This window comes from Durotheca rogersii (assembly GCF_024521655.1).
Source record: "Durotheca rogersii strain YMJ 92031201 chromosome Unknown GGS23scaffold_7, whole genome shotgun sequence".
Lineage (NCBI taxonomy): Eukaryota > Fungi > Ascomycota > Sordariomycetes > Xylariales > Xylariaceae > Durotheca > Durotheca rogersii.
The window spans coordinates 753,612-780,478 of NW_026251238.1; the positions used below are offsets into that span (position 1 = coordinate 753,612).

The 26,867-nt window shown below is 56.2% G+C and overlaps 11 protein-coding genes across 11 annotated transcripts; 6 read left to right on the forward strand and 5 right to left on the reverse strand.

The window, feature by feature from the left end:
* Positions 1-2,253: 2,253 nt before the first annotated feature.
* Positions 2,254-4,191, forward strand: GGS23DRAFT_604504 (UPF0061-domain-containing protein; the record flags this gene model as incomplete). The annotated part of the gene is made up of 1 exon (XM_051519605.1): positions 2,254-4,191. The coding sequence occupies one exon, from the start codon at positions 2,254-2,256 to the stop codon at positions 4,189-4,191; it is 1,938 nt and encodes a 645-aa protein (XP_051372899.1).
* Positions 4,192-4,909: 718 nt separating this feature from the next.
* On the forward strand, positions 4,910-6,374 carry GGS23DRAFT_595827 (uncharacterized protein; the record flags this gene model as incomplete). The annotated part of the gene is made up of 2 exons (XM_051518373.1): positions 4,910-5,104; positions 5,268-6,374. The coding sequence occupies 2 exons, from the start codon at positions 4,910-4,912 to the stop codon at positions 6,372-6,374; spliced, it is 1,302 nt and encodes a 433-aa protein (XP_051372900.1).
* A 203-nt stretch (positions 6,375-6,577) lies between these two features.
* On the reverse strand, positions 6,578-8,730 carry GGS23DRAFT_563301 (uncharacterized protein). The gene is made up of 3 exons (XM_051516080.1): positions 8,709-8,730; positions 8,549-8,613; positions 6,578-8,474 (listed from the first exon to the last, which is right to left on the reverse strand). Exon 3 carries the CDS (start codon positions 8,070-8,072, stop codon positions 6,798-6,800), a length of 1,275 nt encoding a protein of 424 aa, XP_051372901.1. The 5' UTR covers positions 8,073-8,474; positions 8,549-8,613; positions 8,709-8,730; the 3' UTR covers positions 6,578-6,797.
* Positions 8,731-8,916: 186 nt separating this feature from the next.
* Positions 8,917-10,242, reverse strand: GGS23DRAFT_595829 (Isochorismatase-like protein; the record flags this gene model as incomplete). The annotated part of the gene is made up of 3 exons (XM_051518374.1): positions 8,917-9,482; positions 9,553-9,712; positions 10,063-10,242. The coding sequence occupies 3 exons, from the start codon at positions 10,240-10,242 to the stop codon at positions 8,917-8,919; spliced, it is 906 nt and encodes a 301-aa protein (XP_051372902.1).
* Positions 10,243-10,656: 414 nt separating this feature from the next.
* Positions 10,657-12,221, forward strand: GGS23DRAFT_620023 (uncharacterized protein; the record flags this gene model as incomplete). Its single annotated transcript, XM_051521066.1, has 3 exons — positions 10,657-11,505; positions 11,533-11,683; positions 11,796-12,221. The coding sequence occupies exons 1-3, from the start codon at positions 11,294-11,296 to the stop codon at positions 12,219-12,221; spliced, it is 789 nt and encodes a 262-aa protein (XP_051372903.1). The 5' UTR covers positions 10,657-11,293.
* Positions 12,222-12,730: 509 nt separating this feature from the next.
* On the reverse strand, positions 12,731-14,863 carry GGS23DRAFT_595831 (NOL1/NOP2/sun family putative RNA met; the record flags this gene model as incomplete). Its single annotated transcript, XM_051518375.1, has 1 exon — positions 12,731-14,863. One exon carries the CDS (start codon positions 14,861-14,863, stop codon positions 12,731-12,733), a length of 2,133 nt encoding a protein of 710 aa, XP_051372904.1.
* A 365-nt stretch (positions 14,864-15,228) lies between these two features.
* GGS23DRAFT_486692 (cell-cycle control medial ring component-domain-containing protein) lies at positions 15,229-16,180 on the forward strand. The gene is made up of 2 exons (XM_051514363.1): positions 15,229-15,448; positions 15,546-16,180. The coding sequence occupies exons 1-2, from the start codon at positions 15,338-15,340 to the stop codon at positions 16,083-16,085; spliced, it is 651 nt and encodes a 216-aa protein (XP_051372905.1). The 5' UTR covers positions 15,229-15,337; the 3' UTR covers positions 16,086-16,180.
* A 350-nt stretch (positions 16,181-16,530) lies between these two features.
* Positions 16,531-17,767, reverse strand: GGS23DRAFT_486587 (uncharacterized protein). The gene is made up of 7 exons (XM_051514362.1): positions 17,710-17,767; positions 17,562-17,617; positions 17,494-17,504; positions 17,099-17,282; positions 16,958-17,031; positions 16,854-16,902; positions 16,531-16,793 (listed from the first exon to the last, which is right to left on the reverse strand). Exons 2-7 carry the CDS (start codon positions 17,562-17,564, stop codon positions 16,653-16,655), a joined length of 462 nt encoding a protein of 153 aa, XP_051372906.1. The 5' UTR covers positions 17,565-17,617; positions 17,710-17,767; the 3' UTR covers positions 16,531-16,652.
* A 1,661-nt stretch (positions 17,768-19,428) lies between these two features.
* On the reverse strand, positions 19,429-21,328 carry GGS23DRAFT_595834 (heat shock protein 60; the record flags this gene model as incomplete). Its single annotated transcript, XM_051518376.1, has 3 exons — positions 19,429-20,942; positions 21,006-21,147; positions 21,218-21,328. 3 exons carry the CDS (start codon positions 21,326-21,328, stop codon positions 19,429-19,431), a joined length of 1,767 nt encoding a protein of 588 aa, XP_051372907.1.
* Positions 21,329-22,266: 938 nt separating this feature from the next.
* Positions 22,267-23,423, forward strand: GGS23DRAFT_595835 (NAD(P)-binding protein; the record flags this gene model as incomplete). Its single annotated transcript, XM_051518377.1, has 5 exons — positions 22,267-22,320; positions 22,385-22,697; positions 22,759-22,860; positions 22,928-23,152; positions 23,236-23,423. The coding sequence occupies 5 exons, from the start codon at positions 22,267-22,269 to the stop codon at positions 23,421-23,423; spliced, it is 882 nt and encodes a 293-aa protein (XP_051372908.1).
* A 486-nt stretch (positions 23,424-23,909) lies between these two features.
* On the forward strand, positions 23,910-26,161 carry GGS23DRAFT_563322 (tannase and feruloyl esterase). The gene is made up of 2 exons (XM_051516081.1): positions 23,910-25,415; positions 25,482-26,161. Exons 1-2 carry the CDS (start codon positions 24,186-24,188, stop codon positions 25,791-25,793), a joined length of 1,542 nt encoding a protein of 513 aa, XP_051372909.1. The 5' UTR covers positions 23,910-24,185; the 3' UTR covers positions 25,794-26,161.
* The last annotated feature ends 706 nt before the right edge of the window (positions 26,162-26,867 follow it).

The window sequence follows — 26,867 nt, forward strand, 5'->3', positions numbered from 1 at the left end:
TGATGCAGTTTGATGTCGACGTCCCCTGTGAGCTGTCATTTCAATCGACAATCATGCTCACCGGCCGCCTTCTCTCTCATGTCCAGTTTCAGATAATGAGCGATCACGTCGGATGGAGTGAATGGAAGCGCGCATTCCCTGCGCGTTACCGCCATAGTATGTGGCAGTGTACGTACGCGGCGCGGACGGGCCAGAGTCGAGAAAGGCAAAGCAAACTTCGGTGCGCAGTGGATTGATTAATTGATTGATCGTGGCGGCTCTGGCCACGGAGAATGTTTTGCGCGGGAAAAGCATGTTCGAAGACATTAAGGACCGGAAGTTTGTCCGTTTCGCAGGATGCAACTCCGGCGCAGGCGCAGGATGCGTCTCGATAGGCGGCAATATGCGCCGGCGATGGGAGGGGGGCGGCGAGTCGGTGGAGCGTAGTGGTGGTCCTTATCTTGCGATCGACAGCGCTTCAGGCGGGTGGTGTTTTTTGGTTCAGTTTGTTGGATGAGAGACATGGGTGGCTGCGAGACAACTTTCCTTCGCCGGTTTCAAAAAAAAATTTTGGGTTTTTTCTCGTCTCATTGGCAGACTCAGGTGGTGGCGTACCGTAGCTGGAGACAGGAGGGCGCGTGAGGGAGGAACCGGTGTAGAGATGGCTGCACATCGAGGACGAGAGCTGCATATTCACGAAGGAATCCTGCCCCTCGACGAAGAAAAATGCACACCGACGTGGCATAGAGTGTCTCGTGTTCTTCGACCGGAGTGCTTGTCGGGCAGGCACCTCGGGCAGGCACCTCGGGGGCAATAGAGAGCGATGGCTTGGGACCGGCGTGCGCGCGTGCGTGTTTTGGGCGCGGGTGTCTCGGGGGGGCGCGTGGGATGTCGCGGGACGGTGCATCGGAGATGAGTCATAGTAGAGCGGCGCCCCGACCTTCGTAGACATGCTGTGCTGCTCATAGAGAAATTAATCAGACGGTCGCTCCTAGTTGGTCCTTGACGGAAAGGTAGCAATGCATTGGCCGAGTGAAGAGGTAGGTACATCGAAATGCTCTAAGCGCAACACGCACGCCGCCCTCGTATCACACAGCAATCCCTCCTCCGGCTCGGCTTCCCGCCTAGGGTATTTCGAGTCCCGGGGACAGGGAGAGCGGGAGACTGCCTGTATGGTATGGGGGGAGCAAAGACCAGCGAGTGGTGTCTCGGATGCGAGGGCCCTCCCGATGAGATGAAATGCCTCGGGCAGCGTGCGCTCCGGGCCGAGATGTGTCGGCCGGGCCGCCAGCAACCTTCTTCGAAATGGGTCTGTCGGTCCGTGAAAATGTCTCGGGTGTTGACGGCTCCGAGGTCCCGACTTTTACATTGTCGAGAGGCGGGCCGAGCTGTGGAGCGCCGAGCTGAGGAGCGCCGGTCGACCAGCCGGTAGGACTCATCATGTGACGAGGCCATACCTAACTATAGATATTTATTACAGCCCCCCCGCGCTGCGGGTTCCCGACGGCTCCCGCGTTGGTTTGCTCGCCTGCTCGTTTGTCTCTCTCTGCCTCCTCTTTCTTTTTTTTTTCGATAAATCCTCTGCATGTCCCAATTTTGAGCCCTGTTGGGAAGGCGACGGCCGTCAGACGGAGTCTACCAATGCACCCATCCGAGAAATCCACCTGCTGTGACATTCCGCGGTGCTGTCACTGGTCGGAGGGGTGAGATGCGGTGAAGGGAGAATCCGGAATGGGCAATCGTGGCGGGAGGTGCGGGGTATGTGGCGGTATTGGGCGGTATTTGGCGGTAAAACACGGCGCTGACACACCTACTGTGTGGCAGATAAGACACCGCACGGCGGGTTTGATACTGTCGTCCGGCACCGTCCGGCACCGTCCCAGCAGCTGCTAACCGTGCAAACGGTCCGTGCCAATTGGCGGCAGAGCCTAGCTGACCGCAAAGCCCTGACGTGATCGGTGGTAAGAGGGGAGAGGAGAGAAGGGGTCATCCTGGAGACGGACGGCTTGCTACATTCACCATCAGCTTGTTCGGCAGCGGACCGTCCAGCTGACTCGACTTTTCGTCCTATCGCCGCTGAGCCTATTTCCGAGCCCGCCTTCGATTTCCGTCTCGACCTGAATGAGATCCGATTTCCTGCCTAGATCTGTTGCGGTTCCGTGGCGAGCCCGAATTCCATATAGTATCTGCCTTCCATCGGCCCGGGGACGAGCTCGTTGTATGACTTTCCATCGCATCATCCGCTCAAGTCTTTCACGCCTGCGACCAGCCCAGATGGCCTCCCAGTTCTCGACCAACGGTGCGACCGCCTCCGCAGCCGGTACCGCAGCCGGCACCCCTCTCCTCTCCATCAACGACATCCCCAAATCGTGGACCTTCACATCCAAGCATCCCCCTGACAGGATGTTCCCGACACCTGCGCTTTCGCACAGCACGCCTCGCGAGCAGATAACATCCCGGATAGTTCGCGATGCTGTGTTCACATGGGTACGCCCGGAGACCGTCGCGTCTCACGAGCTGCTGGCTATCAGCCCAGCCGCCATGCGCGACCTCGGCATTCGCGAAGGCGATGAGAAGACCGACGATTTCAGGAATACCGTCGTCGGAAATGTGTTACACGGGTGGGACGAGCGGACGCTGGAGGGCGGCTATCCGTGGGCTCAGTGTTACGGCGGTTTCCAGTTCGGCGAGTGGGCCGGCCAGCTCGGTGACGGCCGCGTCATATCGCTGTTTGAGACCACGAACCCTAATACCGGTGTGCGCAACGAATTGCAGCTCAAAGGGGCAGGACAAACGCCGTACAGCCGTTTCGCCGACGGCTTAGCTGCTCTCCGAAGCAGCATCCGAGAGTTCGTCGTCAGCGAGGCGCTGAACGCACTCGGCATACCGACCACGAGGGCGTTGAGTTTAACGGTGATGCCAAGTGTCCGCGTGTTTCGGGAGAGAATCGAGCCCGCCGCCATCGTGGCTAGATTTGCGCCTTCTTGGATGCGCATCGGAACTTTTGATATCGTGCGGGCACGGGGCGATAGATACCTTATTCGGCACCTTGCGACCTACGTAGCCGAAGAGGTTTTTGGCGGCTGGGAGACCCTGCCCGGGCGCCCGGATGATCCGGAGAAGCCGGCCGAGTCCCCTTCTCCGAGGCGCGGCATCCCCGCGGACGAGATCGAAGGACCCGACGATACTGCTGAGAATCGATTCGTCCGTGTCTACCGAGAGATCGTGCGGCGCAATGCACTCACCGTCGCCAAGTGGCAGGCTTACGGGTTTATGAACGGAGTTTTGAACTCCGACAACACGTCTCTCTCTGGGCTCAGTATGGACTTTGGCCCCTTTGCCTTCATGGACAACTTCGATCCTAATTACACTCCCAACCACGACGACGTCAAAGGCCGGTACAGCTACGGTAACCAACCGGGCATAATATGGTGGAACTTGGTACGTCTTGGAGAGGCGCTTGGCGAGTATCTGGGCGTCGCGTCGAAAATAGACGACCCTTATTTCGTGGAGCACGGCGTTAAACAAGAGGAGGTCAACGAGATCGTTGATAGGGCCGAGACAATCATTATACAGATTGGCGTCGAATATAGGGCCGTGTTCCTGGAGGAGTACAGGAGGCTCATGTCGGCGCGGTTGGGATTGAAGACCCAGAAAGAGAGCGATTTCCACGAGCTCTTCAACAGTTTACTTAACACCATGGAAGTCTTAGAGCTCGACTTCAACTTCTTCTTCCGTCGCTTAAGCTTGCTTAAGGTTACTGAATTGGAGACGGAGGAGGCGAGGCGAGACAAGGCCGGCGTGTTCTTCTACAGCGACGGCGTCACGGGCTTTGGCGACGAAGAAGCAGATCGCCAGCTCATCGGCGAATGGCTTTGCAGGTGGCGACTGCGCATTCTCGAGGACTGGGGAGACGGACAGGCTGTCTCGGATGAGCAGGACGGGGAGAGGATGCGGGCGATGAAGGGGGTGAACCCTAACTTTACCCCGAGGAGCTGGATTCTCAACGAGGTCATCACCCGAGTGCAGAAATACGGCGAGAGAGGGGTCCTCGACAGGCTCGTGCACTTGTCCCTCCATCCTTTCGAGGACAGCTGGGCCGGCCGCACCTTCGACGGCAAAGAGTACCAGGGCGACGCGGAGGAGGAGATGAGGTGGACGAGCGATGTCCCAAGGGAAAGCCGGGCACAGCAGTGCAGCTGCAGCTCGTAGATCTCGTCAGCGGCTTTGGGGGCTGGCATCGATATCGAAATACGGGCGGAGATGCGGGTCTCCGTGACTACGGCCGTTGTACTTATAGGTTTTCCAATGCTTACGGTCGTGGCTCCATAGGTTTACTGGTACTACGGTGTGTTTCGTTAAATCTCGTTTTTCTATCATCTTCAGGGGGGTTCTGTGGCGGTGGCGCGAGTACGATTGATGACTGCTTTCCTAAACCTACTTTTCGATAGCGACGGTGGACACGACATCGTCGCCAAATTCCATATTTTTATCAATCGTTCTGGTGCAACATTGACGCTCTCTGCATGTCGGTGATTTTTCCTCGATTTTTGTCGGTATCATTACACAAAGTTGTTTATTCCGCACAGATTCCTCACGGCTACCTATTTCGCTTGGTTTCGTGTCAGCTCGTCAGCTTACCTGGCCGTGGCCCTATCTCAGGTCAGGGGTTCTGAGGCACAGCATTCTAGGCATCAGTATTAGGCTTGGCTCCGCCACGGACGAGGACCTAGGGCCCATCGGCTTTAAAAGAGATGGGTCCTCTGCGCTCATCCCACCTCTGCTCAACCTCCTCAATTCCTCCGGGACTCGTCGCCTACGTCAGCCCCAAGACGACGGCGCCCCCCCTGTTAAAATACTACGTTCTTTTCTCGAGCAGAGTAGCACCCACCGAACCGTACCGCAGACGAACTCCCGACAGGTGGCAGACATGTGGGCCCAAGTCGCTGCCTCCGGGGTCCTCGTGCTCCGGGAGGCCCTCCAGAGCAACGCCGCCTCCCTCGCGAACCGGTCCGCCGAGCCTGGTCTAGTGGCGCGCTCAATCGATAGCAACACGGTCGGGAATATCGTAATAATATTGCTCTTAATCATCGACGTCATCATCTTCGTCCCGGCCCTTGTGTTCGTACGTCAGCACTCCGTCCGCGCGCTTTCGTTCCCTTTCGCTTGCTTGCCGGCTCGGCGGTGTTGAACTGGCGTGATGATATGGGCATGCGCGCTAGGGCTGCGCGTAGGCGTATCATGTCGTGCGCGTTTCGATGCACTAACCATCGCTGCTTGCGCTGCAGGTCCACTACACCCTCGGGGAGATCCTACCCGCCCTAACCATCGTGGAGGACAACGGCCCGCCGGCGTATTACACTCCTCTCGTAGACCGCGACGTCGCGGACCGGGACGACGACGTCGTTGCGCCGAAGAACAAGAATGACATGACCCCGCCCACGATCGACACCTCGTCCTCGTCCTCGTCCTCTTCGTCCTCTCCCTCCTCCTCCCCCCCCTCCGCGACTATTGCCATAGACGAAGAAGAAGGCCCCGCCGCCGACGGCGACTTCTCCTCCGGCCCCATCACCGCGAACCTACGCGCTACGATCCGCCACCTGCGCCGCGTCAACGGCCGGCGCTTCATGGTGCGGGGTATTGAGGGCGCGATAGCTTACAACGTGGTGCTGTTTGTGATCGCGATGCTGCTGTCGATGATCCCCTTCATGCCGGGGGCGCTGGCGGTGGCCGTCGCGTCGGTGCTCGCGTCGCCGGTGCACGCGTCGTGGACGCACTCGCTGATCGCCTCGACGCGGCGGGCGCGCCCGCTCCCCGCCGGCCTCGTCCGCACCGCGCTGTCGCCGTCGCTCTGGTGGCGCCTCGGCAACCTGCCGCCCTTCGGCGCGACCGTGCGCGCGACCGCCGCGCCGACCTTCGCCCTCGCCGCCGTCGCCGGGCTCGCGCGCCGCCTCCCCGTCGACCTCGTGTCCGCCCTGTTCGCCGGCGCCGGCGCCGGCACTGCGCCCACGCGCGGCCAGCTGGGCGCCGCGTCCGGCGCCTCCGCCGCCTACGTCCTGCTCGTCGCGCTCGCCGCCATCCCCGCCGACGTCGCCGTCACGCGCGCCGAGGCCTCGCTGCTGCCCCCTCACGCCCGCGTCGGCGTCGTGCCGCTCGACCGCGCCTTCCGCGCCCTGTGGGACCAGGAACGGGCCCAGGGCCCCGGCGGCGAGCGGAAGTACATGTCGGCGCTCGAGGCCTGGCGCACCTTCCCCCGCTCCGGCTGGGTCCGCCTCGTCCTGCTGCACGCCAAGGTGCTCGGCATCGCGATCGCGTTGTTCGTCGCGATCGCGGCCGTGGTCGGGCTCGAGATGCTGTGCATACAGCTCATCGGGGATATGCTCCGGGCGAGGTAGGGGCGAGATCGTGGCGGAAATGTTGAGACGGAGAGGAGAGGGAGGGGTAGGATTCGGAATCTGGTCTACGGGCCCGGGAGGTGTACGATACGATGTGAAGAGCGCATTTACGCATGGGTACGGGGGTTAGGGGTTATATATAGCTACGAGGGCTGGAATGCAGCATGTGTCAATTTCAGCACGGGCGAGACGTCAGGATTATGAAAAATCAGTTTCTCCATTGTCCCTATCGTACCTAGAAGCAGCAGTTCTACAAGAGCTGTTCCTCCGAAAGCCATCAAGTCAACGCAACTAGTTTAACAGGGTGGGTCAAGCTAGCTCCACTGCCTGACTAGTGAGGCACACCTAGTATCTCCACTCCCGACCGTCCTATATCCACAACCACAACCACGAAGAGCGGGGGGGTTATTCGGAGCCAGCTGATCAGAGTCCCGGCGCACCTTTCGAGCGCGAGTTCTTGCTAGAGCGGTTAGCTGCCAGCTCTAATCGCAGGTGTGGGTGAGCAGTGAAGCATCGTTCCTCGCCGCCGCCGTGGTGCTTCGAGCAGAGTTTGCAGTAGGGCAAGAAAGCGGAATGTTCCTTGTTGCAAACACTGCAGAACATCTTGAAACGGTCCTTGTATTTCTTGCCGGTCTCGGGAATGCTTCCTTTCTCACCGCTAGTCTTGTCGCGAGAGTGGTAGGCGGTACGGACTTGCCCGTCCTCGTTCTTAGGTCCCTGCGACGACTCCCCCTCTCGCTGTCCACCGGCCTCTTTTAGGCAAATAGAAGAGGCCACACTAGGGGACGCGAAATGGACTCGGTTGCCATCGGCCGTGCGTCCATGCGACGAGATTCCCCAATCATCTTGGCCTTGAACATTTCCAGCATAGCCTTCTCCATCCTTATCAGAGGTAGGGCCAAGGATCGGGGAAATGAGGTAATCCTGTACAGGAGATATGAGGCGGGCCGGGGCGGGCTGGCGGCTTCGATTGTTGCTCGGCTTGGGCATCGTTGGCATTTCTCTCTGATCGTTTGCCTCCTCCTTCATCTTATCCTTTCCTCCCTTCTCGGCGATAGGTGTAGACTTGGTCTTAAGCGTGGAAGGGATAATCAAACCGGACTCGTTTTCCCGCTCTGCCTGCGTGTAGACCTCCCTCATGAACGAGTTCCAAGTAAGGCCGTTATCAAACATGTTCTCCAGAGAGGCACACCACTCGGGGTAGCGCGGTTTAAACGCACGCATCATGATAAGGATGACAAATTTGGGTGGAAGCAGAATCTCGCGAGCCGCAAGGCACTGAACGAGATTGCAGACGCGTGTGGAAAATTGCGCCAGGCCAGCACCTTGCTCGAGCTTCATGTTCATGAGGTCCTCGTACATCTGGGGGGTCGATACGCTGGAGATCGTCTCTCCGACGAAATCCCAGAGGAGCTTTGGGTCGGCCATGGTCTTGGGCGTCCAGCCGGTCTCGATGGTCTTTAGCGCAGTTGGCTCGATAGAGGAAGTCAAAAGGTAGAGCACGTAGACACGGCCCTTCTCAAACTTGCGCTTCTCTCCCTCGTCGGCGGGTTCTTGGACGCTCTCGTTGATGAACCGGTCAAGTCCGAAGTGCTCGAGATGTGCGCGAACTGAAGTCTTCCACTCCTTCAAGTTTTCGATGCCTCTTAGCTTAAGCACGTGCGGGAAGCTCATAGATGTCGGAAAGAATGCCGCCATCTTCGACCGGATTCCACCCAACGGATACGTGCGTATCTTAAGGGAAGCGGGATGGAAAAGGTTGAATATGAGCTGGGGATTTGGAGATGTATATAGAAAATTTTCCAAATTCTGATCTCAATGCGGATACTTGGTTTGTGTGGGAATAAGTAGGGAGGGTGGCCTGAAGTGCAAGCTTTGTGATTCGCCCAGGTTTCTGTAAATACCCGCGCAGATTCTCCCACAATGGCAAATTTTGAGAGTCTGAAACTCGATTGCTTTGCTAGGATGACCTGTTTCCTCGCCTTACTACATGGGTAGTGCCGATGGCCTCTTTTCCCGAGTTCACACTGTCGGTAGGTTTGCCTCTCTATGGTATCAACTGAGCTGGCGTTTTGATGTTACTGGGTTAGGATCAGAGCCCTTCAGTTGAACACATAATTAGATGGAAATACTTTCAAGTTTTCAAAGACCAGGATCAAATATAATTACCTTACACGAAGGGTTGTTATGGCGAAGTTTATTGATTCACCTCTATCGCTTTGTTATAGTAGATCAGATCCTGTGAGAAACGGGTCATTGGGTGCCTTAGCCGGTAGTAAATAGGAGGACCAAGGACTAGAGTGAATTTACATATAAATCCTGAGTTGGTCATACCGCTTATAAGGGCCCTTGAAGGGCTAGCACTTTTCAGGGGTCAACCCCCCTGATGCTTCTGCCTCCTTCTCTTCTCTTTTTCAGTTAACTACCTGGTGACAACTCTGGGGAGTGTCTCCCCTGGTAGTGAGCTTTCAGCTTTATAAGTCCAGTAGTTTATACCATCACAGCAGCACCTACACTGACTTCCCCCCCCTCCCCTCTGCTGCTACAACTCCGCCCTTCTTCTTCTCAACCGCGGGCCCGTGGGATTCGCTTCCTCCCAGTCAGCCAGCTTCGCGACCTGAACGCCCCACGACTCGAGTTCCTCGATGGCGGCCTCCTTGTCAGCGTCGCTCGTCGACTCGGTGGCGTCCTCGATGAGCACGACTTCGTAACCGAGCTTGATGCCGTCGATGCTGGTGCCGCGGACGCACGCGTTCGTCAGCAGGCCCGTCACGACGAGGGTCTCGATGCCGTGCAGCGAGAGCTCCGCGTGCAGCGTCGTGAAGCGGTGATACTGGTTGTCGGCGAAGGCCGAGTACGAGTCGACGCGGTGGTCCTGCGCCTTCTTGATGTAGTTCACGGGCGTCCGGTAGCCCTCGAGCCGATGCAGCCGCGTCTGGACGCCCGTCTCGATCTCCGCGCCCCACGTCTCCGGGATGCAGTGGTCTGCGTAAACCGTCTGCGTCTCGGTCTTCGTTGGGGTGTCTACGAAGGTCTCGTTTACCGTGTCCCCTGACACCTTCCCGGGGTGGCTCGAGAAGAATGAGACGTGACCGGGCGGGTGCCAATCTGGAGACGGGCACGCCATTAGTGGTTGATGCCCCCGGTACTCGCCGTAGGGAGATCCTCAGTTAGGTACCTTGAGAAGCGACAATGAAGGGCCATTCGTGGCCATCCAGGAGCTGGTAGATCTTGGGTAAAATGACAGGGGCCCGCGGGTTGGCTAGCGACCCGTTGATGAAGTCGTTCTGCACATCGATGATAGCGAGGGCCGTCCTCTTGTGTAACTTATTCGAGAACTACGCTTGTTGGTTAGCATGAGAATTGCGAATGTGTTATAATGAGTAGAGAGATATACCGGGACTGTGTGTCCGAGACTGACGAGAGTGAGGAGTAAGAAGTTGCGATAATACCTCATTTTCGGTAGTTTCCCGACGCAGAGTTCGCAATGGGATTGATGAGACAGTTTCCCCCGTGTGGGTGCCAATGGTCAGTTCTCAGATAGTAAGGTCGCTACGCACAGGGGCGACTTCGGTAGCCCTATTCCCAAGTTATTTCTTGGGCACGGAACATCAATTGACGGTTGAAGGCTTTATCAAGTGACATAGACAACAAGTGGTTGACATTCCTTTGTCAGATTCTCGCGGACAAATTTATTCCCCATAAGCCAAGGCGGTAGATTGTGATCTTTGAAAGTCGGGCCAACTATCCCGAGGTCTGACAGGATGCCGACGAGCTGACCAGTTCTATCTTTCGGGGCTCCTATCGCGGTTGTGCTGGCGGGGCAGATAACGAGTACCGTGCTGTCGACCCTTGCGAGATCTGGCATGGCGCGAGAAGAAAAGACAGGGTCAAATATACTTAATGGTGATAAGTGGTAGGCAGGATTCCGATGAGCCGTAGTGAGGTAGATAGTTGTCGGCATGGAGAATGTGTCCGTGGGTATCTGTCGTTGCGGCTACATGACCGGGACGGAATGCGAAGAAACTTGTGCTGTGATCTAGGTAGGAGTTGATGTCGATGCAATTGCCTAGGCACCATAAACCTTCTGTAAGTGGAACCTCGAGAGATACCTAGACATTAATTGGGCAGGTAGATTGGTATAATAACATGGTAAGGCTGTCTCAGTAGCGTGTTACATTAATAGGAATAACAACACTGAAGAATCTCAGCGGAAGAAGAATCTTCGAAATCGGTGGTCTTGGCTTTACTTTGTCTGAGAGGAGACAGACTAGGAGAAATTCTTAATGAGGGGTTCCGCCGTTCTCGATATGCAGCTAAATGGAGATAGATGATAAACGAGTGTAGGTACCTATGTATTGAACGAGTAGAGGTTGTTTACATACTGTGAGTACGTAGTATCTACATCTCTCCACTGAACAACGAAACCCACATCCGGCATCATCCAAGCGCCGATCAGGGAGACAATGTCGAAGCGACGGACAGCCGGGTTGATACCACGCGATATATCGCCCAAATTGGCGGAGGGGAAGGGGCAGAAGCTCCACGTCCAGCTGTCGAGAGTACTTACCTATTTGCACCCTTTGGTTGTGGTAGGCATGTAGGTACCCATGGCAGGTCTGCCGATGGAGTCGAGGGCACGTTGTCTTGCGGAGAAAGGACGACGGCGCGGATAACTATGGAACGAGCGAGCGGGTCATTTGGCCGGGCGAGTGGGCGAATGGATGGGGGGGCGTACGTGACATCCGTTCCGTGAAACACCGCCTTTTCCGTCGACATCAGTCCCGTACGTATATGCTTCTGTTCTCCCAACAACCACTTACGCGCTGGAATCCCAAAGTCCCTCGGGCCGCCTGCCGCGATTGTCCAACTCTTCGTTGGCCATTGGTAGTCTGTCTGCCCACCTATTCCATCCTCCGATGGGCCCCTACCCGGGAGACAGGAGGGCCCGCCACCCTCACCGGCCGCGGGGTGCCCCGGCGGCCGGGGGGCGCAGGACGTGGGATGTCGAGCCGTATTGGATAGATAGACGGCCGTCCTTCGGCCTGTGGCTGCGCATTACTTGGCCGGACATCGTGACCACGGTACTCGTCGGCGGGGTAGCGCTGGGTGTGAGCCCGCGAGACATGACGTAGGTGTGCTGAAACCGGAGTGTCAGGGTCTACCTACATGATACGTTCCCCCTCGCCGTCGCCGACACGCACACCGGTGAGGACACCAGCGAGGTCGTCTATCCACAGTTCGCGTACGCGTACCGGCCGCGGATCATCGCGCCCTGGGTCGACGCGCTGCTGGCCGCCGCGTTCCAGGTCTGCGGCCAAACTTCTACGACGTCTATCGGCCGGACCCGCGCAGCGCCGCCGTCGGCAGCGGCTACCAGTGGTCCGTGTACACGGCCGCCCCCTCTGGAACGCCATGCAGGGCTTCCCGAGCGGCCACCCGGCCACCATCACGGCTGCCGCCGTGTGCCTGTCGCTGTACTTGAACGCGAAGCTCAAGGTGCTCGCCGACCACCACGCGCCGATGCGGAAGCTCGTGCTGCTCTACTGCCCCACCCCCGGCGCCGTCCTCGTCTGCGGCTCCCTGACCGTCGACGCGTCCCATAACTGGTGTGGTCCACGCCAGCATCTGGGACTGGCGCATCAACCACGTGCCCCTGAACCACCGGTCTCCCTTCATGCGGCCCCTAGGGGGGCACCCAGATTCAGATCTGGTGTGGACGAAGTGCGGCGGCTGGGCATTCGAAAGCGAAGGAAGAGTTGCGTCCAGGCCCTGTCCTCAGGACGAACAACCAAGCTAGCGACGTGTGCACACGCTTTAAGGGGCACGCTGCGTATAACGACATAGGACGGTCTAGTGTCTCTAGGGGCTGCGACCTGAGACAGCGTCGTAGCTCAAGCCAGCACTCTGGGGATGGCGAAGTCGGAACCGAATATATAGTATAGAACTGACGCCGCGATGGTCAGTATTAGACAGGAGTCTTTCCTATGAATCGTTTACACTCGACATAACACAGCAATAACCGTATTCTCGAGAAGACCGATGGTGCTCCCGCCTAGGTAATGATATCTGCACATTTGAAATCCCGCGTAGTGCATGGCAGCAGCTTGAAGAACTTCTTGCTTTCAGCTTGTTCGAAATATGAAATACGCCAAGTTCTATATTGCGAGAACAGCGATATCCATGCATGGTTGAATCATGTTGTATAAACCTAGCATATTCAGTCAGCCCGGTTGTGATTAACTAAAGTGAGGTGACGCGGAAATAGTGGTCGTTGCGGGATATAGTATCTAGTGCCAACTGATCGATAGCATCAAATAGTAATACGAGATTGCGCCTGACTAGCTATCTTCGTCCTATATCTTCTTTTTACTCTTCGCCTTGGCTTCCCCTTTCCCCTCTCCCTTTCCCTGCGCATCATCGCCGTTCTTCGCTTTCGGCTTCCCCTGCCCGTTAGCCTTCGGCTTTTGCAGCGCCTTCGGCTTTTGCAGCGCCTTCGGATCGAGGCCGCGTCTTCTCATGGCATTCCGCTTTGCCCGCTCTATGTACTTCGCATCTTCGTCGTCGTCGAAGCCGCCGAAGGGCTCCTGCGCGCCGGTCTCCTCGTCGTCCGCCGCGATGGGCGTCTTGTCGACGACCTCTTCCTCGTCTTCCACCCGCGGCGCGGCGCCGGCTTGGGAAGCCTTGTCCTTGACGAGGTTGGCGGGCGTCGGGCCGGTCTTTTGGAACTTGGCGACGAAGAAGCCGTCGACGTTGTAACTGTGGGGGTAGTACCGCCGCGTCAGGCGTAGACTCGCGTCGAACCTTTTTCCCATGTACTTGGTGAAGCCTTCCTTGCCGAAAGGGAGGTCTGTCGAGACTAATTTGACGTTCGGTCGCTTGTTCAGCGCGTACTGAACCACCTGCTCATTCTCCTCGACGGTGACCGAGCATGTAGAGTAGACGAGGTAGCCGCCGGTCTTGCTCGCGTGGTTGACCGAGTCAATAGCAGCCAGAAGAAGCTGCTTCTGCGTGTGCGGCAGGACCATGAAGTCCTTCTCGTCCTTGTTCGTCTTAACCGAGGGATCCTTGGCGATAACCCCCGTACCCGAGCACGGAGCATCGAGAAGTACCCTGTCGAAGCCGCCAATCACTTTGGGAAATTCTCGGGCGTCGTAGTTGCAGACGACAACGTTACGAGCGCCGAGGCGGTGAACGTTGCCAATTAAACCCTTCGCACGAGCCTTGCTAGGGTCGTTAGCGAAGATGCAACCGGTGTTCTTCATCATGGCGGCCATGTGCGTTGTTTTACCACCTGGGGCAGCAGCCATATCCAGTATTCGTTCGCCTCCTTGCGGGCCTAGAGCCATGGCGGGTAGGAATGAGGACGCGGCTTGTAGGATATAGTGGCCTGCGAGATACTCGGGCGTAGCACCGATAGGAACGCTGCTCTCGAAAATCTGGAGTCCGACCTTGGACCACTTTCCAACGGGTTCTAGAGTAACGCCGCGATTTATCAAGGCCTGGGCTAGGTCTCGGCGGTGCGTGCGTAAAGTGTTTGTTCGGATGACAACTGGTCTCGCCGTCTCGTTGGCCTCAAAGAAGGCAAACGCTTCTCGCGGCGGGAATAGGTTTAGGAGTTTCTCGGCGAGGTACTCCGAGTAGCCGTAGTAGGCGCAAATGTCTTTCAACAGCTGCGCGGTATATTCAGCCCTTGAACGGCCCTCCTCTGACAGGTGGGAAAAGTCGTCTAGTACGCGTATCGTATCCGTGATCCTCGTCCTTAGCAGCTGCAAATCCGGCGCTAAGAGGGCCTTCGTCTTCAGCGCTAGATCGTCTTGTTCTTCGTCGTCAAGGACATGTGGTCGCTCGATGTTAGTCTGGAGTGCTGCTTCTTCCAGCTCCGCTTGCGCATCCGCCTCCTCCTGCGCCTTTTGCTCGTCCAATTTCCTCGACAATCCAGCGATGTTGGCCGCCGTGAGTCTCTCTTCGGCGTCCGAGTCGTCTTCATCTTCTGAGAACATGGCCTTTCGGTCCCTCTGGTCCTCGTCCGAATCGAAGACGGAGTCATTCGAGCCCAGGAAGTCGTCACCCAGACCGCCCACTTTATCTACGTCTAAATCAGAGAACTCGTCATTGTCCAACTCTGGGTCATCGAGTCCCTCCCCGAGACCATCGCTGATATCCTCATCGGACTCTGGCTCCGGCACGGGTTTCTTCGTTTTCGACTTCGCATTCTTCCCATTTTGTTTGGGAGTCGGCACAGGTGCAGCCTTCGCGCGGTTGGGTTTACCCCCGCTGTTGGAGTTTGGGGTTGGTTTCTTCGAGCCGTCGCCGTTCGGCTTGACAGATGGTGCTGCTTCTGTCGTGGTCCTCCGCTTCTTCTTACTCGGCGCCTCGGTGGGGACATCGTCTACAGGTAATCCGGCCTTTCGCTTTAGCTTCGCATAATGCTCTTCTGACAGCGGCTCGGGAGGGCCCTGCTTCTTCATACGACGGCCGACACCCATGTTTTCTTGTCTCGTGTTTTGGCGGTCGTTGAGAAAGAAATGGGGCGGGGATTGAGTATCAGTGTAGTTTGTACCGGCTATAGATGCTGCACCAAAACTCCAATGCGATCCAGCAATTTGTCCGTGAACTTTTTTTCTCTCCCCGATAAGCTGATAAGAACTAGCAGGTCCACTTTCGCACGGACTAGTTTGGCTTCCCCTTCCTCGAGTCTTACATAAGCAGGACCCTGCCCAGCCAGGCGACAAGCCACACATTCTAGCCACGTGAAAGCGGGATCTATCGTACCCACGATCTTCAGTGGCGCGTGCAGTGGTGCGGGACCCTGTGGGCCGTAACTTCGTCACCGAAGCCCAGCGAAATTCACGGGTCGAGAGTCTACCTCTTGTCACGAACCTTGGCGGCCCAAACAAGGCAGGACGATCAGTAGCACAGCTAAATACCGTGCCCAACGGCAGAAGACCAGGCAGGAAACCATGGCGGAAGTAGCCTTCGCCAAGTTCTTCCTCGCGGGCCTCGACGCCCGCCCGATGAAGCTGTCGCCAGACCACGTCGAGGACCCCAAGACCTACGCCGCGCGCAGTCCCGTACGTCCAGCCTCTCCCCCCGTTACCTCTGTTGCCCCCCCCGCCTATCTCTACCTCTCGACCTCTCGCTAACATCCCATTGCCCTCTCTCGCATAGTACATCCTGCCTAGAATGCCTAGGCCCATGCGCAAGCGCACCAACGTCGCCACCGCCGCCCCTCGACCTCACGGCGCCGTCCCCGGGCACGAGCGCCGGCTCGCCGTCGTCGTCAAGTCCCTGCGCAATCCGCCGCTCGAGGTGCGCCTGCCGCCCCAGGACCCGGCCACCTCGGTTCTCGACATCCGCGCCGCCGTCGCGCGGCAGACCGGCGTCCCCGCCGACAAGCTGCGCCTGCTCCACGCCAAGAAGCCCGTCGCCGACAGCAAGGCCCTACGGGACTTGGTCGCGCCTGACGCCGCGGCCGATGCCGCCGTCGAGTTCTCGGTCATGGTGCTAGGTGGTGCCTCGACGCTGGCCTCGGCGCACCTGGCGGAAAAGGCCCAGGCGAGCGGCGCCCAGACTAAGGGCGCCGACGTGCTCCGGACCAAGGAATTTTGGGACGATTTGAGGGGGTTCCTAACGCAGCGGATACGTGACGAGAAGACGGCTACAGAGCTTACAAATGTGTTTCAGGCGGCTTGGAAGGCAAGGACGTGAGAGGGTCAACTAAATACATGTGCTGGACATCTCCGACATAGACGAGCTGGCCACAATAATGCTAGTCGGGCAGACAGGCAGTCAAGCAGTTAGATAAACAAGGTATAATTGGGACAATTATCAAGCAACAACACCGACCAAAATGATGTAAAAAGCGGCATAGGCATCGTGGCGCGGAAGGACAACGCGAATGATCTACATCTCAGCTGGGAAGCTTCCCTCGTGTCTTGTGCATCGGAAGCGAGTCGTATGGAAGCGTGCGAGTGTGTGATGGTGTATGCGTGTATACCTTCGGCTAACATCAAGTCTGGGAAAGCTTTCATGTCGTGCCTGTCTAAGAAAAAGCGACCAAACTAGCCCCTACGACTACTCAATGACAACAACGGCAATGACATAGCAGTAGGGAGAGAGTTTATAAACACCCCATCCATCCTGCAGTTATATCTGCACCTAGATGGTTCGTCGTGGACCTTGGCACGCGGGTGCCCCTCAAAGTAGCCATCTTCCAAAAGCTCCATCACGGCTGACTCGGGTGGGCCGAGTTTCGGGGAAAGTCGACGATAGCGCTTAGCCGGCCAGGCCCTTGCTGACCACCTTCAAGATTGTGTCGTACTCGATGTCGTCCTGGTCGTTGGCCTGCAGTTCGGTGGCTACGCCATTCAGAGAGCGCTTCAGGGCCTCCTTCGACGAGGCGTACACCATCTTGGCCTGCACAAGTAGTTAAGCATGACGCGTCCGGGTTTCCTCAAAATAAATGGGAGCACTGACCATGACGTTCGCATCATCAGGCGACCACGCGATGAAGGTGATCTTGTTTCTAGGCTCCGTTAGCATGGTATGCCTACGCTGCTGCCTAGGCTGGAAATACTAACCGTGAGCCCTCTCCGCTGGCAAGGCTGTACTCGAAGTCGTACACGGCGTATCGGGGACCCTTGCCGACGGCGCCCTAACGGTACATTGTGATTAGGATTTCGCGCCGAAGCCAAACCCTGCAGTCGTAGTCCGGTACTTACAGACTTGCTCTTAGTGGTAGCGTTGACGAGCCTCTGACGGAAGGCTTCCCAGTCGTTGTCTGCAGACGCTTCCTCGACAACAATCTCCCGGTTGTCGTCGGACAACTTGAAAATGATGTACTTGTACTTCTTCGCAAGCTTGAGGTCATTGAAGTGGGAGACGCACTCCTGCGAGACCGTTGCTCTAGACGGGACCAGCAAGGTCAGCACCTCTACTTCTTCCCTGTTCCTCTCCATCCCACGTCCCGTCCTTATTTCCCAAATTTTCTTTCCCTTCCGGGACAGCTCGGGTAGGGCAACTGCATCATGGGAAGTGCAGGACGCGCGGGCATCCGATCGCGGACAACATCGTTTACGACAACGGAACGAGTGATAACTAGTGCGAATTAACATACCCTGATTGAGACTGGAGATCTCAGCATTAGCAGACGTCTGTGGGCAATAGTTGGACTCGATTGCTCACCATTTTGACCAGACGTGCTCAAGCTACGCAGGACCAAATGAGGATCGGGGATCAAGCTGTAATGTGGGCTATCAGCGGAGTTCCGGCAGAAATAAGTTGGGTAGAATCGAGTGGCATATCAACAACGTCGAAGTCGATGATAACTGACATGAATTACTGGGGGGGTTAGGAATCTGCTTTGAGGGGGGGTGGAGGGGATGGTACCCTCGCTGTGGACTGGAGATGGTTGCGATATTTCGGGGGAAGAAGACAGAAGGAGGTTAGGTGGTGAAAGCGAAAGGGGGATCGGAAACGGTGGGATGCTTTTAGTGTGGGCACTATCGCAATGGAGGGGGAGGTCGGGCAGGTGAAGAAGGGAAGAAAAAGAGAGAGAGAGAAAGAGAGAGAGGCACGCACGATGGACAGCGGTGGACTGGAAAAACAACAACACAAAGCCTTGGTCCGGGTTGGTTGGTGGGGTCAGTACGGAGAGGGAAGAAAGCGGGAGGGAGGGAGGTGTTAAATGTTTTGAGAATAACAGAGGACTTGGGAGAAAGGGGGGAACGACGAGGAGGAGAGAGGTATCTACCTAGCTCGGGTACCTGACGAAAGGGGGTATGTAGGTGCAGGAGGCAGGTACCTGTGCAAGTACTGCAAGCCCGCAACCCGCTGCCCGCTGCCCGTTGCATGTGAGGTTTTCTCTACCTGGGCTAGTACGTTAGGAGGCAAATTACCTAAGGTATAGGCCGCAGAGGAGGGGGGAGGACCTCACTAGAAAGGCGGGGCAAGGATGAGCGGGTGTGGGCAGTTGGCCCATGGGATAGAGGGGTACTGCAGGGTACTTTGCAATCTCCTACGTTTTACGGAGAGGGGCAGGTACCTACCTACTTAGAGGAACCCCGAGCAAGGCGAGTCCCTCGCTCCGATCTGGTGCGAAATGTGCCGCCACCTTAGTAGGTACCTACCTAAGGTGCACACATCCTAGGTGCCTATGGTCCAAAGTTCGCTGTTCTCCAATTACGCCGTCCTCTGCACCTCCCAATCCCATAGAGACGTCCCTTTTATCAGCCGTAACTGGGTCGACGGTCGGGCAACAGGAGACCATCCACCGGCCATGAGACGCAATGTACGGTCCAGCTGATTTCATCATCTTACCTCGCATATACATACAGGTACATGTATATCTACGTAATACAGGTACCCAAGGTAGGTACCTCCTTACACAAGTACCTCACCAGGCAGGAGTCGTTCACGTGATACGCGCGATAACCTCCCATTTTATGACGACCCGCAGCCCTCTTACCCTGGGGTGTATGCCTGAAAGAGGCTTAGCCGGCCAGCCAGCTAGGAACTGGCCGTTGCTGCCTCTCCGGGTTGACCTTATTGGACTGATCTACCAATTGACAACGCAATCGTCCTCGCCGCGTGCCCCAGCACACATTACCTACCTCTGTCACCAGGCAGCGTGATAAGAGCGGTCCGTGGGCGTTTACCTGTTATTTTTATACCTAAGTACTTTCTGCTTATCCGTCCCGTGTAGGCCAGCTTTCTTCCGAGCCTTCGAATTCTCATCGCAAACGCGCGTCGCGTGAGAGACCAGGCATATCAGTTAAATCCATATTGATCATCTACCAAAGTGGTAGCCTGTAGCTCATTTCTCTAATGTACATCCTTTTTTACAGCGCCATGGAGGATATCGTCGGGAGATGGGAGGAACTAAATACAAGGGGGGGTAGGGTAGAGGGGAGAGAGAAGAGATGACATAGACACGTTTTCATCCATCCATCCATCCATTCATCCATCCGCGTAACGCCCGGGTCAATGCTCCCGAACCCGACCTTTTGTTTGGTACAAGAAAAGAGAAGAGCTCACTTCGTACATGGGCTCATTACATCATCCCCCCCATGCCGCCCATGCCGCCCATGCCGCCGCCCATGCCACCACCACCACCAGGCTCCTTGTCTTCGGGCGCCTCGACGATGGCAACCTCCGTGGTGCCGAGCAGAGACGCGACGCCGCTGGCGTCGACGAGCCCGGTTCGCACAACCTTGAGCGGGTCAAGGATGCCGGCCTGGATCATGTCCACGTACTCTCCCTTGGAGCTATCGAAGCCCTTGTTGAAATCCTTGCCGAACTCGTCCATCAGCTTGCCGACAACCACAGACCCTTCCAGGCCAGCGTTCTCTACGATCGTCCGGGCCGGTCGGGTAATGGCGTTCTTGATGATGCTAACACCGAGTTGCTGATCGAAGTTGGCCGACTTCACGTCTCCCAGGGCGTTGCTAGCAGCCTTGAGCAGAGCAGTACCGCCGCCAGGCAGGATACCCTCCTCGACAGCAGCGCGCGTGGCGTTCAGAGCGTCGACAAAGCGGTCCTTCTTCTCGCTGACCTCAACCTCGGACGAGCCGCCAACCCTGATGACCGCAACACCACCAGAGAGCTTGGCAAGACGTTCTTGTAGCTTCTCTTTCTCGTATTCAGATGTGGTAGGGTCGGCCATAACGCCGCGAATCTGTTCACATCGCTGAGCGATCGAGTCCTTGCTGCCTTCCCCGTTGAGGATGATGGTATCCTCCTTGGTGATGGTAATGGAGCCAGTTGAACCTAGCATATCAGGGGTAGCCTTCTCCAGCTTGATGTCAAGTTCATCGGTGAAGACGGTGCCGTTGGTGAGGACGGCGATATCGCCGAGTATCGACTTCCGATTGTCACCGAAGCCGGGTGCCTTGACGGCGGCAACCTGGAGTTGGCCCCGGAGCTTGTTGAGGATGCAAACAGCCAGAGCTTCGCCGTCGATATCCTCGGCGACAATGACGAGAGGCCTTCGCAGCTGGGTCGAAGCTTCTAGAGCAGGGATGATATCCTGCACGGCGGAGATCTTCTTCTCGGAAAGCAGGATGAGGGGCTTCTCGAATTCGACCTTCTGCGACTTGGCGTCGGTGATGAAGTAGGGCGACACGTAGCCGCGGTCGAATCGCATACCTTCCGTCACCTCTAGCTCGTCGTTCATCGTCTTGCCCTCCTTGACGGTAATGACGCCCTCCTTGCCGACTTTCTCCATAGCATTGGCAATCAACTTGCCGATATGAGTATCTCCGTTGGCACTAATAGTGGCGACCTGGGCGACCTCTTCGGACGTGGTGATATCCCGCTTGTTCTTCTGAAGGTATTCCACAACAGCGTCCACAGCGGCTTGGGTGCCACGTCGCAGGTCCATGGGGTTGCACCCGGCAGCAACGTTCTTGACGGTTTCCGAAAAGATAGCACGAGCTAGCACGGTTGCGCTCGTCGTTCCGTCACCAGCGGATTCGTTCGTCTTAGAGGCGACATCTTGGAGTAACCGTGCACCAAGATTTTCGAATTTGTCCTGCAAGCTGATAGCTTTGGCGACAGTGACACCATCTGGAAATTGCCGCCGTTAGTATTTCGAATCAGGCCCCGGCGCGACGTCGAGAAATGACGTACCCTTGGTAATCTTGGGAGAGCCGTAGCTTGACTCAATCAGTACATTTCGGCCTTTGGGACCGAGCGTTGTGGCCACGGCTTTGGCGAGGGTCTCGACACCGGCCAGTAGCGAAGCTCGGCCTTCGACACCAAACTTCAGTTCCTACGACGATCAATTAGCACATTTTAGGAATAACAGCAGGTGTTATAATCGAAGCGATTGAAGTACCAACCTTGTGCGCAAACCGAACCTGTTGCGAAAGACCCGCGCCGGCCCGATACTTGGTGGCAGCAGCAGAGGACAGGACCGAGGCCCGCGCCCGCGAGGAGAGAGCACGCTGCATTGTGACAGATATAGGAGAGTGGAAGTGAGACAGAGACGACAGGGCGCAGAGAAAGCAGCAGGCGACGAGGAGTGGAAGGGGAAAGGAGGGAGAAAAGGACGAGGAGGCGGTGGGATGGAGGGATTGAAGATATCGAGGGGAAGAATCTCTCACTCGAACCTTCTGGGGAAGAAAAGCTTCAAAAATTTTGGTCGCCAATGACGGAGGAAACGGCCAGAACCCGGAGCTAATTGACGCTAAACCGGAAGAGGCATGGCGGGGCCACTGTACAATTGGGTCATGGAAATTCGTAGAATTCGATTTGCTGAAGTTGCCTCGTTACCTGCATGTGGTGAGGGGCTGGACGTAGATATGCAATGAGGTATCTCATAGGTGCATTAGGAGGCGGACGGGGTTTACAGAAAAAAAATTCAACGGACGGGTTCACGTTGTTGATTCTACCGGCAAGAAGATATGACAACATCCAAGATGTCTAACCTGAAGGCTTGAAATTGATGGGCTGCCAGCCGGTGACAGCTGTTGGCACGTCGTCAAACCCCGCATTGGTCCAACATTGGCAATGTCTGCCATTTGACTTTGATTGGAACAACTCTTCACTGCGATTGAGCCATGGTTAAAAACGAGTACCTAATCTGAACCACATGTGAAATTTACGCCGTGATCACTGGTCATTGGCAGAGATGAGATCACATAAGTAACGATCACAGCAACCCGACGCGCCTTTACATGAAATACGAAATACAATATAATAGGGCGTGAGATGTAATGTAGATTTGTCAGCAAACGACTCTCTTCGATGGATTACATCGGTCTTTAGCAGCTTTTCCCGAGATTCGGGATGATACATAAGCCAAGGTTGAATGGCACTATCACCTCAACGTAGAACTGTCGTATCTTATAGAAATACAACACAACTTATACTCTCAAAGCCCTCCATCATGGCAACTGGTATTGCGAAGACTATTGTGGCGACAGGAGCCACTTCAGGCTTGGTAAGTTGTACACCCCCCCCACGATACCTTCCGAGGCATCCGCTCATCGGCATCCGTCATCCAGGGCTTCGAACTCGTAAAACAGCTTCTTGCGCAGACCCAGCCGTACAAGCTCATCCTCGGAGCTAGGGACACGAAGACGGCGCAGGCAGCCTTCGATAACTTGGAATACGACAACGCCAAGCACAGCTTGACCATCTTTCCGCTGGAGTTGTCAAACCTGAAAACGGTCAAGGCCTTCTCGCAGCATGCCCTTAGTAAAATTGGGCAGGACAACGTCGACTACCTACTACTCAATGCGGCTATATCGAAGAGCACTGACGAGCCCGGTCATCACGGCTCCAAGTGGAGCGAATCCTACATAGTCAACCATCTTTGTAAGAGCCTACAGGTTCCGGTCCCCTCGACCCTGAATGCTGTCGCTGACAACAGTGACAGCCCAGCATTACCTCACCCATCTGCTTCGAGAGAAGTTGGAGGCGTCACGCTCGCGCATCGTAATCGTCTCCAGCGGAGGCGTCCGCGAGATCACAGATCCCGGTAGGCCTGCCGTTACACCTAGATTTCCCCTCCTAGACGACCGTGTATCTCATGTAAAGAATCGCAGACCGACTTGAGGCAGAGGTAAATGGCGCCTCGAAGCCGCCACTAGGTGTGTACTGCGCCACGAAGTTCGCCCAACTTCTCGGGGCGCACTGGTGGCGTCGCCAACTCCAAGGCACATGCACAGTTGTCGCGGTCTCGCCGGGGTTGATCCCAGGTACAGGGCTCATGCGCAACGGCTCTGTTGAGATTCCTGCGAACCACCCGGACGCGAAGAGCGTCGCGGAAGGTATGTTTTGACCCTGCCTCTTGGGACTCATCGTCTCTGGGGGGGGACGCACGTAAGGATTTCAGTCTTAACGCAGCGAACAGGGGCTCAAAGCATCTACCGCGCTTTCACGCGAGACGACTTCCCCGAGGACCCGGATCAGATCTTCCTAACGAGCTGGGGCGAGTGGTGGCCTAAAGACGTGTATAAGCTCACGCTGAACAAGAAGCTGCAGGACCAGTGGTCCCCCAGCCAGGACGAGATTGAGAAGGAAGAGGGCATATCCGCTTAGGACGGACCCTGGCAGATAAGCAGTCGGGGGGAAATTAGTGGAAGGATTGGTTTTGAATCCGTGCCTGCAGTGGACCTGGGGGGATTCGAACCAGGGGCAGTCGATGATCAAGGATTCAGTAGGTACTGCGTGCATGAGGCCGTCGAGACGAAGGAATCACCTACTAATAGAACATTTGCGTCGCTCCGATCGCTATCGGCGTTATTGAGCGCAATAGAGCATATTGATTATACCAGGCTACGCTGCCTGCCACCGCCACATAACCTGCCCCAACTGCTAGGCACCTAAGGTACCTAACATCTAGGGGCCTACAGGTGCCTACAGTGTTCCGGTCTGACAGGTTATGCGCCTGTGGGTACCTACTAGGTATACCTACGCCGTGCAACAGTCAGAATTTACGCCCTAGAGACACATAATAAGCAGACCCGCATGAGCATATTACGTAGGTATACTACGTAGGTGTAAGCAGGCGTGTCCAGGTATGCATATGGTCCTAGACACCAAGGCTTGTCGTTCATACGTCCTCTGTGCTCTCCTCCGACACCCTTCGGCATTCATCAGGAAAAAACCAATAGGGGCCAGGGCGAGTCGACGGCCAAGCCGAAAGGGTACGCGAGAGATTCCGCACCCATCGTAATACTTAAAGCCATGGACCGCCCCTTAGATTCGACAACCAGGTGGCCTGTCTCATCCTCGCGCTGACAACTAGACGGCCACGACTCTCGTTGTCACCTTTACACCTCCCTCCTTCTCGCCAGCACCATGTGTACTCCTTGCAAGATACCGTATCCGACTTTGGCGGGTGCGGAATTTACTTCCATTACCGCCGCCCTGGTCTCCAATATAACGGTGCAGGTGATTGAGGGTTTATATCCTAACCACGGCGCCATCAACAGGGAGGGGGTCACTTTCTGCCATGTCACGACGTCCTACACCCACACCGGAAGATCCGACAATGTAACCGTGGATGTGTTCCTCCCGGTAGACTGGAACGGCAGGCTCCAGGCGGTCGGCGGTGGAGGATGGCAAGCCGGAGGTCTTGATTCCCCGCTCTCCAACTTTTCTATGTTTGGTGCCGTTGCTGAGGGATATGCCACCGCGACCACCAATGCCGGCCTCACCGGCGAGACTCCTGAGGGGTGGGCGTTCGAGAGCCCCGGCAAATTGAATCTGGGCCTGTTCGAGAACTTCGGCACGACGTCACTCAACGAATTGTCGATAGTCGGAAAGGCCGTGACCAAGAGCTATTACGGCGAGCCGCCCAAGTTCTCGTACTTTACTGGCTGCTCGCAAGGCGGACGGCAGGGCTATAAGCTCGCCGAGACGTATCCCGACGCGTTTGATGGCATTGCAGCCTCGGCGCCGGCCCTGGACTTTTCCGGCCTGGGCGTGGGCGACCTGTGGCCCCAGACTTTCATGAACACCCTGGGCAGATACCCGTGGAACTGCGAGATCGCCGCGAATACCGATGCGGCGATCGCAGCTTGCGACGCCAACGACGGCCGGGTCGATAATGTCATCGCGGACCCGGACGCTTGCGTCTTCGACCCGTTCAGCCTTGTTGGCACGTCCATTAGCTGCTACGATGAGCACAGCCCCGAAACCGTGGAAATCTCCGAGCTTGCTGCCAACGTCACAAATATCACGTGGACAGGTCCCCGTGCAACGGACGGCTCCTTCCTCTGGTGGGGGCTCGAGAAAGGAACCAGGTTGGTCGAGGAGATGACCGCCTTAGGCTTGAATCCGGGGCTCGCGACGACTGTGTGCTTGGCAGACGGGACCTGTTCGGGAAACCCATTTCTGGTCACCATCCTATGGATCCAGTATCTCGTCAAGAAGGACCCCAACTTCGATGTAACGACTATTACCACGGAAGAATTCGAGGATGTATTCCGAGCTTCGAGGAAAGAATGGGCGCCAGTGTTCGACGTAGAGCCCAACCTTGACAGTTTCCGAGACGCGGGAGGCAAGCTGATCTCCTATCACGGCTTGGTAAGTACTGCTAAGCAACTCGGCGCATCCTCGCATCTATAGAAGCTAACGTGAAGACTGCTATAGGCTGATATCACCGTTCCTTCGGATGGCACAAGAAGCTTTTTCGAACAGGTCGCCGCCCGGGATTCGACGGTCCATGATTATTACCGTCTTTTTGAATCGCCAGGGCTCAGCCACTGCCTCGGCGGCTTTGGATATTACCCAGCAGGAACCTTCGACGCTCTAGTCTCGTGGGTCGAAAATGGCGTTGCCCCCGAAACGTTGGTCGGAACATCTCCACCCAGAGAGGACGGGAATGTCGAGACCAGCGTCCTCTGCCCGTACCCCAAGAAGACGCGTTACGACGGATCCGAGTCGGGCATTTGCGTGGACTAGACAAAAGGGATATGCTGATTAGCACACGCGACTCAATGTCTGGTAATGACGAGGGAGGAAATGGGGGATATTAGGAGCTATTCTACCCTTGAGCCATACTCTAGGTCGCCATTGCTAATCTGAAGCCCGTGTATAACTTGTATAGTAGTAGTAAAATTACGATTCTCGGAACTGACTGCGGATTATTAGAGGGCCTTATAGAGTTCACAAGCGTGTCCCTACCTATCGGGCTTATCCAACGCACCGCTTTTGACACGATAAATAATTGCACCCTGCCCCCCCCTCTCCTTATTTTTAAAGAAAAAAGGAGAAACGGGATATAACTTCGTTGGCAATGCATAGTGAGGGTTGGAGTCCTGGCCCAGGAGAATGGATTTCCCCACCTCCCCCTTTCCCCCTCTGAAGAAAATAGCAAGTTGGACGGAATATAGAAGTTTACGGATTACGCAGAGATCATGTGAACTCCGCCCGTAGTAATAATGAAGCCGGGTCAAACCATTTGGGTTTCGTCTCTTGATTACAAGACTGGGGGGATCTGACTGACAGGTTCCTCGTTGACTCACCTCGGCGCTATAGCCGAGCTTGATTCGTAGTCGGACGGTGTATGACAGCTTGGCCCCTAATGCGTTATGCAAAGAGTGAACGTTATCACCGCGATCCTGGTGTATATAGAATCAGGAATTCCTTCCAGGTCCTGAAATCACCTCCCTAACTTGTGAGAGCCACTACACCGGATGCATACTGCGAAGCCATGGCCCCGCTATGACTCCACAATGTGCTACAGTACTCATAAAGATAGCTGCCGGAAGAAGGGTTGTTCGCTTGAAAAGAGTCACCGGAGCGTGCGTACGGCTACGTAGTCCGTAACTCAAGCATCTTTAAGACGTGAGAGTCGTCATAGTAAGTCACGGTGCTCAGGTAGGGGCAAGTATTTAATCCCTCTCACAGCTGGTTACCGGACTCGATACTATACGACTGAGCGTCACAAACGCCCTTCGACGTCCCATATCCTCAACTTCCCCCGATATCCCATATCATACGGTTGAGAACCGTCGGTGTCCTTCGATATCTTAT

What these genes read in the sequence shown, in the direction of transcription:
- GGS23DRAFT_486587 (XM_051514362.1), bottom strand. An exon ending in GCCAGCGGAGAGGGCTCACG is followed by an intron (nt 16,903 to 16,957) that starts GTTAGTATTTCC and finishes AACGGAGCCTAG; the next exon opens with AAACAAGATCACCTTCATCG. An exon ending in CTGATGATGCGAACGTCATG is followed by an intron (nt 16,794 to 16,853) that starts GTCAGTGCTCCC and finishes CTACTTGTGCAG; the next exon opens with GCCAAGATGGTGTACGCCTC.
- GGS23DRAFT_563301 (XM_051516080.1), bottom strand. Translation starts at nt 8,072, where the DNA reads ATGGCGGCATTCTTTCCGACATCTATGAGCTTCCCGCACGTGCTTAAG.
- GGS23DRAFT_563322 (XM_051516081.1), top strand. Translation starts at nt 24,186, where the DNA reads ATGTGTACTCCTTGCAAGATACCGTATCCGACTTTGGCGGGTGCGGAA. An exon ending in TGATCTCCTATCACGGCTTG is followed by an intron (nt 25,416 to 25,481) that starts GTAAGTACTGCT and finishes AGACTGCTATAG; the next exon opens with GCTGATATCACCGTTCCTTC.
- GGS23DRAFT_486692 (XM_051514363.1), top strand. Translation starts at nt 15,338, where the DNA reads ATGGCGGAAGTAGCCTTCGCCAAGTTCTTCCTCGCGGGCCTCGACGCC. An exon ending in CCTACGCCGCGCGCAGTCCC is followed by an intron (nt 15,449 to 15,545) that starts GTACGTCCAGCC and finishes TCTCTCGCATAG; the next exon opens with TACATCCTGCCTAGAATGCC.